The sequence below is a fragment of the Brassica oleracea genome, chromosome C3, assembly GCF_000695525.1.
Source record: "Brassica oleracea var. oleracea cultivar TO1000 chromosome C3, BOL, whole genome shotgun sequence".
Classification (NCBI taxonomy): Eukaryota; Viridiplantae; Streptophyta; class Magnoliopsida; order Brassicales; family Brassicaceae; genus Brassica; species Brassica oleracea.
Window position 1 is genome coordinate 56557031 of NC_027750.1, and position 12087 is coordinate 56569117.

At 39.8% G+C, this 12087-nt stretch overlaps 2 protein-coding genes across 2 annotated transcripts; one reads left to right on the plus strand and one right to left on the minus strand.

Moving 5' to 3' along the window:
* The first annotated feature begins 2746 nt into the window (after positions 1 to 2746).
* On the plus strand, positions 2747 to 3886 carry LOC106331014. The gene is made up of 2 exons (XM_013769380.1): positions 2747 to 3203; positions 3381 to 3886. Exons 1-2 carry the CDS (start codon positions 2747 to 2749, stop codon positions 3884 to 3886), a joined length of 963 nt encoding a protein of 320 aa, XP_013624834.1.
* Positions 3887 to 8157: 4271 nt separating this feature from the next.
* Positions 8158 to 11573, minus strand: LOC106331016. Its single transcript, XM_013769381.1, has 4 exons — positions 10640 to 11573; positions 10283 to 10400; positions 9898 to 10212; positions 8158 to 9841 (listed from the first exon to the last, which is right to left on the minus strand). Exons 1-4 carry the CDS (start codon positions 11571 to 11573, stop codon positions 8158 to 8160), a joined length of 3051 nt encoding a protein of 1016 aa, XP_013624835.1.
* Positions 11574 to 12087: the final 514 nt, after the last annotated feature.

Below are 12087 nucleotides of genomic sequence, written 5' to 3' on the forward strand. Positions count from 1 at the left end.
AAGAGGGAGGATGAAGATATGGAGTGAATGAAGAGGAAGAGGGGTGCTTGTATTTATAGTTGAAATCCTGCCGACAGACCGAGGAAATTCCGACGCCAATGGCTAGTTCGTCAGAATTTCCTCGGAATGTTTAAAATCCCCCAACGGCTCTCTAACGGCTATAATATATCCTCGGAATTCATCGGGGTTTTTCGAGGAATACATTTTTACTCGGTATTCCATAAGAATATTCTGACGGATTTATATTTCCTCGGAATTCCGTCGGTATATTCCGAGGAAATTCCGAGGAAACCAAATTTTGTGTTTCCTCGGAATATCCTCGGAAATTCCTCGGGATATTCCGAGGATTTCATTTTCCGTCGGAATGTTCGTCAGAATACCGATGTTTTCTTGTAGTGTGTGTACTCGTGTATGGTGACAAACAAGGAAGCGTGCACTCGTAATAATAATTTAGTTAGTTCTGTTTTATGAATTATCATCGTCTGGTTTGTATATTTCATAGTCTCCGAGCTCCGACGATGCATTCTGATTCCCCCCCCCCCCGCGCGTTTATTACAAGCGTCCACAATAAATTAATACAATTATACAACCTGTTCAGCTATTAGCCAATAGATAAATATAAACCTTTGTTGGTGTTATAATCAAATACAACTCAACTCATTCCGAACACGTTGATCAGACTCATTCCGAACACGTTGAAACATCTCGGGAGATTGTTCCGTATGAACATGTCTCTGCTCCGAGTAATGTCGACAACAATGCTGGCGGGTCTAGTAGGAAGTTGGCGAGCACAATTGTCACTCCAGTGCGTGAGCCTCCTATGGTGGAGAATGTAACTCTTCGTGTCAGAGGAGATGCTCGTTCTCTCACGTTCTCTCCATTGAGAGAAACGGAACCTTCGGGAGCTAAGGACCAAATCATCGAGGCTTTACATGACATGGAGCTAGTGGATCAACAAGATGGAGATATGCTAGATGCTAAAGGTAATGAGGATGATCTTCTCTGCTTAGACCTTATGGAGATGGAAGACAATGGTGGTAGGGATAAACCTCCGGAGGTGAAGGGAAGAACTTCTGGTACTAAGTCGACAAGAAACAGGAAACTTGGAGTGAAACGAAGTGCTCCATTGTACATTCCCAGTCGGAAATTTGAGATCCTTCGTAGGGGATCCCCAACTAAGCGATCGTCGTCAGGTAGTGCACTTGCACATGGAGCAGAAAGCTCAAGACGACATCGCCAAGGAACAAGGAAGTTCAAAGAGAGTTCTTCAAAGCATGAGGGTTTGATGAGTTCCAAAAACTCATCACACAAGTATCAATGAGGACGCTCAGTTGGAACTGTCGAGGGATAGGGAATGACCTCACAATTCGACGCCTTACGGAGATGTGTCAGAAGCATCACCCAGGACTTGTATTCCTTTCTGAAACGAAGAACAAGCGGCTGCTGTTGCAAAACATTCAGGCCGACTTAGGATTTGATCACTTGTTTACCGTTGAGCCACTTGGTCTCAGCGGAGGTTTAGCTCTTTTATTTATGGATGAATTTCAATTTAATGTTTTATTTTCGTATAACAGAATGATTGACATTGAGGCAGTCATTGACAGAATATGACTTTTGTTTATGGAGACCCTGTTTTAGAACGTAGGGATCAGGTTTGAGAACGTCTTACGCGTTTCTCAACAACACGAAATGGACCATGGTTCATGATAGGTGATTTTAATGAAATAACTGATCATAGTGAGAAAGTAAGAGGCAGAAGGCGCTCAAATAGCTCTTTCTTGCCTTTCAAGCAAATGCTCACTGACTGTGGCATGCTGAAATTTCCATTTACCGGAAATATGCTATCATGGGTAGAGAAAAGATCAGGAGGGACGACTGTTAGATGTCGTTTGGATAGAGCAGTGGGGAATGAGGATTGGCATGAAAAGTTCCCCACTCAACTGTCAGATATCTCAGGCTTTGGCGCTCGGATCATCGTCCGGTCCTAGTAGACATTTTAACAAAGCCAGTGAGGAGAAAAAAGAATTTTAAATTTGACAAACGCTGGCTGGATAATGAAGAACTAAGGCAAGTCATCCTCGCAGGATGGAAGTCGGAGGACTTGCCTCCGGAGGCGAATATTATGGAACACATTGCTAGTTGTAGGAAAGCTTTAAGTCATTGGAGGAGACAAAACAATGTGAATTCCGCGAAGTTAGTAAAGGAGCTTAAAGAAAAGGTAGAGGACCTATACTCAAATGACGAGGCTACCTCTGAGGAAATAGCAGCTGCTCTGAAGGAATTATCTACTGGTCTTAAGGCAGAAGAGATGTTTTGGAGACAAAAAATTAGGGTTCTCTGGTTAAGGGAAGGTGATAGGAACTCAAAATATTTTCATGCGCTGGTAAAGCAGAGAAGAGCTAAGAATAGGATAACACAACTTCTGGATGAAAATGGGAATGTCGTGGAGGATAAGGAAGGATTAGTAGCCATTGCTACTAGTTATTTCCGACAAATATTTGAGTCATCCAACCCTGAGGATATAGCTGAAGCGTAATCTGAAATCTTACCTACGATTACTGGGGCAATAAATGAGGACCTGACTGCTCCAGTGACTGAATGGGAGGTCAAATTAACACTGTTTGCTATGCATGCAGAGAAAGCTCCAGGACCGGATGGAATGACAGCTCTCTTCTATCAGCAATTTTGGGATATTGTAAAAGATGATTTAACTCGTATGGTTAATCAGTTTCTTTTTGAGGGGACTATGGCACAGGGACTGAATGACACGAACATTTGTTTAATCCCTAAGACAACGAAGCCGAATGAGATGACAAAGTTTAGACCTATCAGTCTATGCAATGTCAGCTACAAGATAGTATCTAAGGTCTTATGCCAAAGATTGAAGAAGGTTCTTCCACAGCGGATATCAGAGACCCAGTCAGCCTTCGTTGCTGGTAGACAGATTACAGATAATATCATGATAGCTCAGGAGATGCTCCACGCTTTGAGAACTAAACCGGGAGGACGGGTTAAACGATTGGCCATAAAAACTGATATGAGCAAAGCATATGATAGGATGGAGTGGTCATTCATTGAGGCAGTCATGGGGAAGATGGGTTTTTCAGAAATGTGGATTGACTGGATTATGCGATGCATCACCTCGGTCAAGTATAAAGTCCTCATGAATGGAGAACCGAGGGGTAACATTGTCCATGGGAGAGGTTTACGACAAGGAGATCCTTTTTCTCCTTTCATATTTATTCTATGCACGGAAGCGCTCGTTAGCCTTCTTAATCAAGCAGAGAATCAAGGGAAGATAACGGGGATGCGAGCCGCTCGTGCTTGCCCCTCGGTATCTCACCTTCTTTTTGTTGATGATTGCCTTTTCTTTTGCAAAGCGGAGCCCCGTGAATGTGAAGAAGTTATGAAAGTAGTATGGAAATATGAGAAAGCATCAGATCAACGTATTAATTTTGACAAATCCTCATTATTCTTCGGTAAAAGGGTTCCAGCGAATGATAGGCATCAAATCAAGGATACTCTTGGTATACAAAATGAAGGTGGGATGGGCTCATACTTAGGAATCCCAGAGGACATCAGTGGATCAAAGTGTAAATTATTTTCTTTCTTAAAGGACAAGCTTCTACACAGAGTGAATGGCTGGACTGGTAGATGGTTATCGAAGGGAGGAAAGGAGGTTTTGATTAAATCAATATTGCTAGCTCTTCCGACCTATGTCATGTCCAGCTTTCTGCTTCCTTTGGATATATGTGAGAACCTAGCAAGTGCCATTGCACAGTTCTGGTGGAGCTCGAATCCTCCGAAAAGAGGAATCCATTGGGCAAAATGGGAAAAGATGTGTGCACCTAGAGGAGGGAGGAATTGGTTTCCGTATGATCCATGAATTTAATCTAGCTCTTTTAGCTAAGCAGCTATGGCGTCTTGTTTAATTTCCGGATTCACTTGTAGCGAGAGTTCTTCGGGGAAGATATTACCGTTTGAGTTTGCCGTTGCGAATGGGCACAGCAGATACCCCATTGTATGTATGGACAATTATTACTGCTGCGAGGAAGCTATTACTTTTGGGCATCAGAAGCAAAGTGCATTCAGGGTACGAAACTAATGTGTGGGAGGATCTTTGGATCCCTTCGACTCCAGCTAGACCGGCACGGGCCTGGGCTCCAGCATTGAACCCAAAGATGCTCGTAAGCAGCCTTATCAATCTTGTTTCAAAGGAGTGGGATATTCGACTACTGGAACAATATGTAGATCAAAAGGATATTCCGATGATTCTGAGTTTGGCCATAAGCCCTACTCATCGACGGGATACATTTTGCTGGAGTTACACAAAGAACGGACAATATACTATTAAGTCGGGATATTGGGTTGCTACAAACTTGATGAAAGAGGAGGAGGATTTAGAAGTTCTACAGCCCATCATTACAAAACTTCAAGCCTTTGCTTGGAAGGTGAATGCGCCACAAAAGATCTGTCATCTTATATGGCAATTAATATCAGGACAGGTTGCTGTAACAAGGAATCTGGTACGCCGCAATATGCGTTGTGACAATTACTGAGGCGGAACAGCACGAAAACGACGGGACTTCTGTCGTTTTGGTTCTCTAAGTTCTCAAATAATTTTATCTATTTTATGCCCTCTAATTAATACTCAGGGCCCATAATTTTATCTATTTTATGGGTGAATCTTTCATCTTAGCCGTAACAATGAATCTGGTACGCCGAAATATGTGTTGTGATAGTTATTGCCCAAGATGTGAAGCGCCAGAAGAGACCGTTACTCATGTTATCTTCGAGTGTCCACCGGCCTTACAAGCATGGAAATTATCATTAACGCCGTCGAATTCTGAAATTTTCCCTGTACCAAGTATTTATGCTAATATGGACTACCTTTTTTGGAGAAAGAATTGTATTCTGGAGCCAGATGATGATAGAGATCCTTATCCTTGGATAATTTGGTACATTTGGAAAGGTAGGAATGATAAGCTGTTTAGAGGCATAGACAGAGATCCATTGGAACTAGTTAGGTATGCAGAGGGTGAGTGCCAAGCTTGGTATAATGCAAGAGACATTGTACTGACTCCACCACATGTACAGACTGATGAAGAAACACAAGCCTTAAGCTTGCGTAATATTTGTATGGTGGATGGTTCATGGACCTCCACAGCTCAGTTTAGTGGAATGGGATGGGTTTGGAAGGATACAATGGGGAAGATACAGCTCATGGGGTCAAGGAACTTGCGGAGAAGAGAGACACCGCTGCACTCGGAACTGGAAGCGCTAAAGTGGGCAATGGAGAGTATGATACAACACTCGACCTGTCAGAGGTTTGGGACGGACTGCAAGGACCTGATTGCAATGATAGAACAGCCACAAGATTGGCACAACTTCTCAATTGAGCTGGAAATCATTCAAACTCTTCGGTTATGTTTTTCGGACTTCAAGATCAGTTACTTTCCAAGGACGCCGAACGAGATTGCAGATTCGTTAGTTAGGAATGCACGTTCGTTTCATAGATCCTTATGTTTTATTGGTTGCTCTATTCCGGTCTGGCTTCCCAGACCACCTCAAGTTTGAGTAATAGAATAGCCGTAGCCGGAAAAAAAATACAACTCAACTTAAATCATGATTAGGTTTTGTAAATTTGGATTTAAAATCTACAGAAACAGTGTATCTAGTACCTTACAAATTTGTTAAATTATATTTTGAACGAATTACAAAAAAAAAACTAATAAATTGGAAAAGTACAGAAACAGTAAATCAATTATTAATTTGTGTATTCAATGTGATGCAATTCGTGGGACAAAAAGATTAGGTAGGGCGTAGGATAAAGGGATGAGACTGCCAGCTTTGAAAAGGGACCAATATAGGTCCAACTTTTATGGGAAGGTTCCTCTAATCAGTATTTATCACTTTTACACCATTTCCAGAATTCAGATCCTATATAATAACATACTAATTTTGTCGTCTTTCCAGACTATACAATATTATACAACAAGTTGCATATAATTGAAGTAATGCGAGCTGCGTAGTACGGTGATATCATACCATATGATTGATCCAATGATATCGTAAATAAATCTTGAAGAATCTTTTCATGTAATAAAATTATAAACTTATACAGGATTCACACCTAAAACTCATATGCACGATATATTCTATAGTTCTTTTTTTTTTTTTTTTTTTTTGTAAAGTAATAGTTTTTTTTTTTTTTTTTTGGTAAACTTGTAAACTAATAGTTCTTTTGTTTGTTCGACGTTTTTTACGTAAACATTTTTTCCATAAACATTTTTTGAGAATCTTTAACTTTAAGCATTGAAAAAAATAAGATATAAACAATTGATTATATGTCATATTGTTCTATAGTAAAAAAAAAACTAGTTTTTATAAGGATTTTTTATGGTCGTTTTTGTATAGTAATTCTAATATTTTCCTATCAAAAGTCAAAGAAAATAAAATAATTGAAAATGATATGGATAATGGAGTTAGGGATATTGTACCAAATTCCATACAGATACGGAGCCTTACGTCTGTACAGTATATCTGATGTATGTTACAAACTAAAGCACTTTGAGAACTTTTTGAAAATATACATATCTTTATAAACGTTGAGTATTATTGTCAATCAGAAAACGTCATGTGGGGTACAATACAGTAAACACTCATTCCAAGTTGATACTTGGATTATACAAAACGTCACTACCTCAATAGTAATATAAATTAGTCTTTAAACTTTATATAATTTTATTTTATATCTAAAAACACTCAATAATTTTTTTATACTTTAAAGAAATTAATAATATTATAATATAATCAGTTTGTATACCCTTCTATCGATATTTAGAAACTAAACTTATGTACATAATAAATATTTAATTAAAATAAAATCATATTGGGCAAAATCCGTAAGTTCTATAAAACAGCAACCAGTATTTTAAAATTAATAATAAGTAGTAATAACATAATATATTTGAAAATCTTTTTTCGAAGGAAACCATTAGAACAAATTGTAAACTTATTTCAAATTTATTATATTTTGAAAATAAAAATAAGAAAAACCATTGGAAATGCCCTACAAACTGTCAATATCGGTTTGTATAAATTCATGTAAAGCAAATCACATTATTCAAAACAATGCAACAATATTGTAACAATCCGTCCCGTAGATCCCATGTTGGCCCTGCAGAACACGGATCCTAACCCCTTACATATAAACTCTAAACTCAAGATATTATCATTTAACAAACCTCCCGCATGACAAGTTGTCACCAATTGATCTGAGACAAGTTGTTACAAGTGGTATCATAGCTGGCTAGCCATCTCGATTCTGATCCGAGAAGCGTCTTGAGACATGTCGTGGGACGCAACGAAGACGTTGTGTTCTTTGAAAGGGGGTGAATTGTAACATCTCGAGTTGTAATATATGAAAAGGATTAGAAGGATTTGACTACCTATGTCACCAAAGTTGACTTACTTTTTCCGTCACATGTCCGTTTAGAACTCCAGAGTTAAGTGTGCTTGAATTTGAGTAGTGGAACGATGAGTGACTTATCAGGAAGTGATCCGCGATACCGTGTAAGTGAGGTAAAAGTACGTGAAAATGTCATTTGGTTATTGCATGGTCAGTAAATAATGATTTCGGACTTTAGAAAAATTAACGCACCGTGTGTCAGATAAAGTGGACCTCACGGACCGAGAAAGCGGGCATGGATAGTCCATTAGCCATGGACGATCGAAGCGATACAATTATAGTTATAATTATAATTAATTATATATGTGAATTATTTAAGCAGACGCTTTTTTTTTGTCAATCAGACGTTTGTTTAACGTGAAATTCATTTCTTATGTATACTTCACAATTACAAACATATGTATATATAATGCAACTATTCATATCATGGTGACTGTGCCGTAACATGTACCTGCCAGTTAATTTTTTGGTATTAATATCTGCCAATTGTTGTGGATGAGGGTCTCATCCCTTAAAAATTCAATAATCTATTTTATTAAAACACAAATACTAATTTTTTCTTAACGTCTGGATTGATATTAATCAAAAGAGTGGGAACTCTGATACAAAAAGGCCATGCCTTCTACCGCAAGGTAGGTAAATTTGAAGAAAACAACAACATTCTAAATAAGAATCATACGTTGCTTTTAGTCTCTGCTTCTCGTCTCTTCTCTTGCAATCCGGTCCTGAAGCCAAGAAGGACCCCCTAGAGCTAGGTAAGATTGAAACCGTCCATCTCTCAGAACACTTCTCGCTATGTCTCGAGCAATCCCGTTTGTCTGTATTGTCTCTCCCTCAAAAGTAATTGTAACAAAATTTTCTTTGAGCTTCGTTATCTGATGCAACAACGCCCTGTAACGAGGCCATTGTAGCGGTAACTTAATAGCTTCCATTACCTCATTGTAGTCCGACGCAATGATAACGTTTGTGACTCCTAGATCGCTCAAGCTCGTCAAAGTCCAAATCACACATCGGATCTCCGCTATCAATCTGTTTGGAGCATTAACAATCGCATCTCGTGTATGATGTATCACTTTCCCATAGTGATCTCTTGCAATCCAAGCTATCCCACTATGGAGCGATGCATTCCTCCAATTCGCATGGATATTGCATTTGATCCTCCCCTCCTCTGGTGGAGACCAGCTATCACCACTTTGCAAGCAAGCTCTCCCATCTATGTCCGGAGTCAGAACGTTGTTCAGCTTAAACCATTGTTCAGCTTCATCTACCATGTCTCTAAGTAGTCTCTCTGTAGATTCCTGAGTTTCAGCATACATAATGGAGTTCCTGTTCTTCCATCCTAACCACAGTAACCAAGGTACAGAGCGTGTTATCGTCCTCGATCTAGTCATGTCCTCCATAACATTGAAAGCAAAGCTTAGATTTTCTTCAAAAGATCTCTTTATGGACGCAGCTGGGAGAGGAATTCCTGCATCAGACCATAACCTGGAGGCTACTGCGCACTGGAACAGGACGTGATTTATGTTTTCAGGCCCTCCTTGGCAAAGTTTGCAGAGATTATCCACACCAAGACCTCTGGAATTTAAGCGCTCCGCCAGAGCTAAAGCTCCTGACACTGCACGCCATAGAAACATTCGAATCTTTGGCAGTGTAGGGGTCTTCCAAATTTTCCTTTTCAACAAATTCCTCGTCTGTTCTTCAGGAGTAATAGGTCCGGCCAGCAATGTCTTAGCTTTAGCCAACTTTTCATACCCAGTTTTGACCGTGTAGGCTCCATGTCTTGTGTAGGGCCAGACATAGCAATCATTAACTTCTCCTGGTACCAATTGCTTGATTCTCAGAACCTCATTAGAAGGGAAGAGTTCTGTTAGCTTTGTATTGTTCCACTCCCCCGAACTTTCAATCAGTGATGATACCTTGAGGTTGCTATCAATAAGAATCTGTCGATTAACAGGACGTCGCGGGACATCATCCATGATCCACTTCTCACCCCAAACTAATGTCAATCTCCCATTGCCAATCGACCTAATGAGACCCTTTACCAACAGCTCTCGTCCAAACAGGATACTTCTCGAAGCATAAGAAGGTTTATAGCCCTTACCACACTCCAAAAAATCCTTGTTGGCATAGTATTTTCCTCTGTAGACCTGTGCCAACAGACTTTGCGGCTCGTTTAGGAGCTTCCACGCTTGTTTAGCCAGTAATGCCTGGTTAAAATCTTCAATGTCCCGAAAGCCTAGACCACCAAACTCTTTAGGCATGCATAGCTTTGGCCAAGACACCCAGTGTATCTTTTTCTTGTCACTACACTCATTCCACCAGAAAGCCGCCATAGCACTCATGATCTTATGGCAATGATGTTTTGTCAGTCTGAAGCAAGACATAGCGTAGACAGGAAGAGCCATAGCAATTGACTTGAGTAGTACCTCCTTTCCCCTAAGAGAAAGCGTTTTGGCATACCACCCGCTAAGTCTTTACCAAGTTTCTCACCTATAAAGGCTAGTAACTGCTGTTTCGGCCCACTGAAGCACTCTGGGAGTCCCAAGTAAGTCCCAGCTCCACCCTCATTCTCGATTTCCAGGAGCTCAGCGAGCAGGCGTTTCGTTACTTCATCGATATCAGCACCATACGTGATCGAAGATTTGTGAAAGTTGATCTCTTGCCCCGAAGCTTTACCATACAGCTCCAAACATCGTAGGAAGTTCGCGCACTCTTTCAGCGTCGCTTGGCAGAGAAGGAGACTGTCATCGGCGAATAGCAAGTGTTATATAGGCGGGCAATTCGTCGTTAATCTCATTCTGGTGATGTTACCTTCCAACTCTGCACGGTTCATCACATGTACTAGTGCTTCTCCACATAAAATGAACAAGAAGGGAGACAATGGGTCGCCTTGTCGTATTCCACGTTATGGTGTGATCTTCCCATATGTCTGACCATTAAGGAGCACCGTATAAGTAACTGGGCGAATACACATCATGATCCAACGTATCCACTTGTTATCAAAACCCATCCTAAGAAACAAGACTTCCAAAAAATCTCATTCAACCCGATCATATGCTTTTGACATATCAGTTTTGATCGCAATGAAGTCACCCTTGCAGTTAGGATTTTTTTTTAGCCCATGTACCATCTCATGAGCTATTAATAGGTTATCAGATATCAGACGACCTGCAACAAAGGCTCCTTGAGTTGGTGAAACCAGGAGAGGAAGAATGATTTTTAAGCGCGCGCATAAGATGTTTGATACGATCTTGTAAGTAACCGCGCAGAGGCTGATAGGCCGTAGATCAGTCATGAGAGAAGGGTTGGGCTTCTTCGGCAGTAAGCAGAGCTGCGTGTAGTTCCAATCTTGTGGTATAGCCCCATCCTGAAAAAAACCTTTCACCTCTGCCACAATCTGATCACCAGTAATGGACCAGAATTTCTGAAAAAAGTGGCATGTCATCCCATCTGCCCCTGGCGAGCTATCACTCTTTATCGCTTTCACAGCTCTCTTTATTTCTGCATCAGAGACTGGTTTTGTCAGGTTCTCATTCATCCTATCTGTAACCCGTGGGGCGAAGTCTCGAAGAAGCTCAGATGCATCAGAAGGTTGTGATGAAGCAAATAACTCCGAGAAGTACTTTATCGCTATGTCACCTTTGGCTTCTTCGGAAGTATGTTCTACTCCATTAGTGTCTGTGAGACTTGAAATGTTGTTCTTCATCTTTCTAGTCTTGGCCCACCCATGGAAGACTTTAGTGTTCTTATCTCCCGATTGCAACCAGTTGTTCTTGCTTTTAGTCTTCCAATACTCCTCCTCTTCTTGAAACAATTTAGCAAGTTCCAACTTCAGGTAGACAATCATGTGCATGCTAGGGGCCATCTTTTCCTCTTCTTCCTCCAATTCAACTCTGAGATTTGTAATCATCTTCCTTGAGTTACTGGCCTCATTACGCTTCCATTTGGAGAGTAATTTTCTGCACGATGCGATGCGCTCTGAGACCGTGCCCAGCGGGTTACTCTGCGACAAGTTCCACCCCTTACGTACAAGTTCCAAGAATTCTGGCTTATTGCTCCATCTTTTGTCATATACAAAACGCCCGATCTTCTTTGCTTCCATGCCAACAACACTCGTCAAAATGGGACGGTGATCAGATACATAAATACTAATTTAAGGTTACCATTAAAATAATAATTATTTACAAATCAATGTCACTGTGATACGAAGTAACCTTATAATTACAGAAGTATTAATGACTGTATATCTTTTAAAAAATAAAAGTTATTTGTTACTTTTAGGTTTTACATTAATAATATGGTAATTTTTTTTTTTGACAATATGGTAATATATATAACCCAAGTATATTTATTTCCACATTCGGATACCTTTGATACATAACATAACTAAAAGAAATAAATAATTGATTTACATAAGAAAACCCGCATAGACGAAAATACATAATTTTATGTATATTTCATATAAATAATTGTTCAATGCAAATTAAATATGATAAATATTAAAGAGTATAAAATATACAGCACCACATTTAAATAATATATATAACCATTTTATTATACATTAAAAATTTTACCCATAGAAAAATAAAAATACATCTATGCGGACGTGTGATTCA

Coding starts and splice junctions, on each gene's coding strand:
- LOC106331014 (XM_013769380.1), top strand. CDS start 2,747: ATGGCACAGGGACTGAATGACACGAACATTTGTTTAATCCCTAAGACA. Junction 3,204..3,380: donor TAACATTGTCCATGGGAGAG/GTTTACGACAAG, acceptor TCTTTTGCAAAG/CGGAGCCCCGTGAATGTGAA.
- LOC106331016 (XM_013769381.1), bottom strand. CDS start 11,573: ATGGAAGCAAAGAAGATCGGGCGTTTTGTATATGACAAAAGATGGAGC. Junction 10,213..10,282: donor GAACCGTGCAGAGTTGGAAG/GTAACATCACCA, acceptor CGCCGATGACAG/TCTCCTTCTCTGCCAAGCGA. Junction 9,842..9,897: donor TTTCTCTTAGGGGAAAGGAG/GTACTACTCAAG, acceptor GTCTTGCTTCAG/ACTGACAAAACATCATTGCC.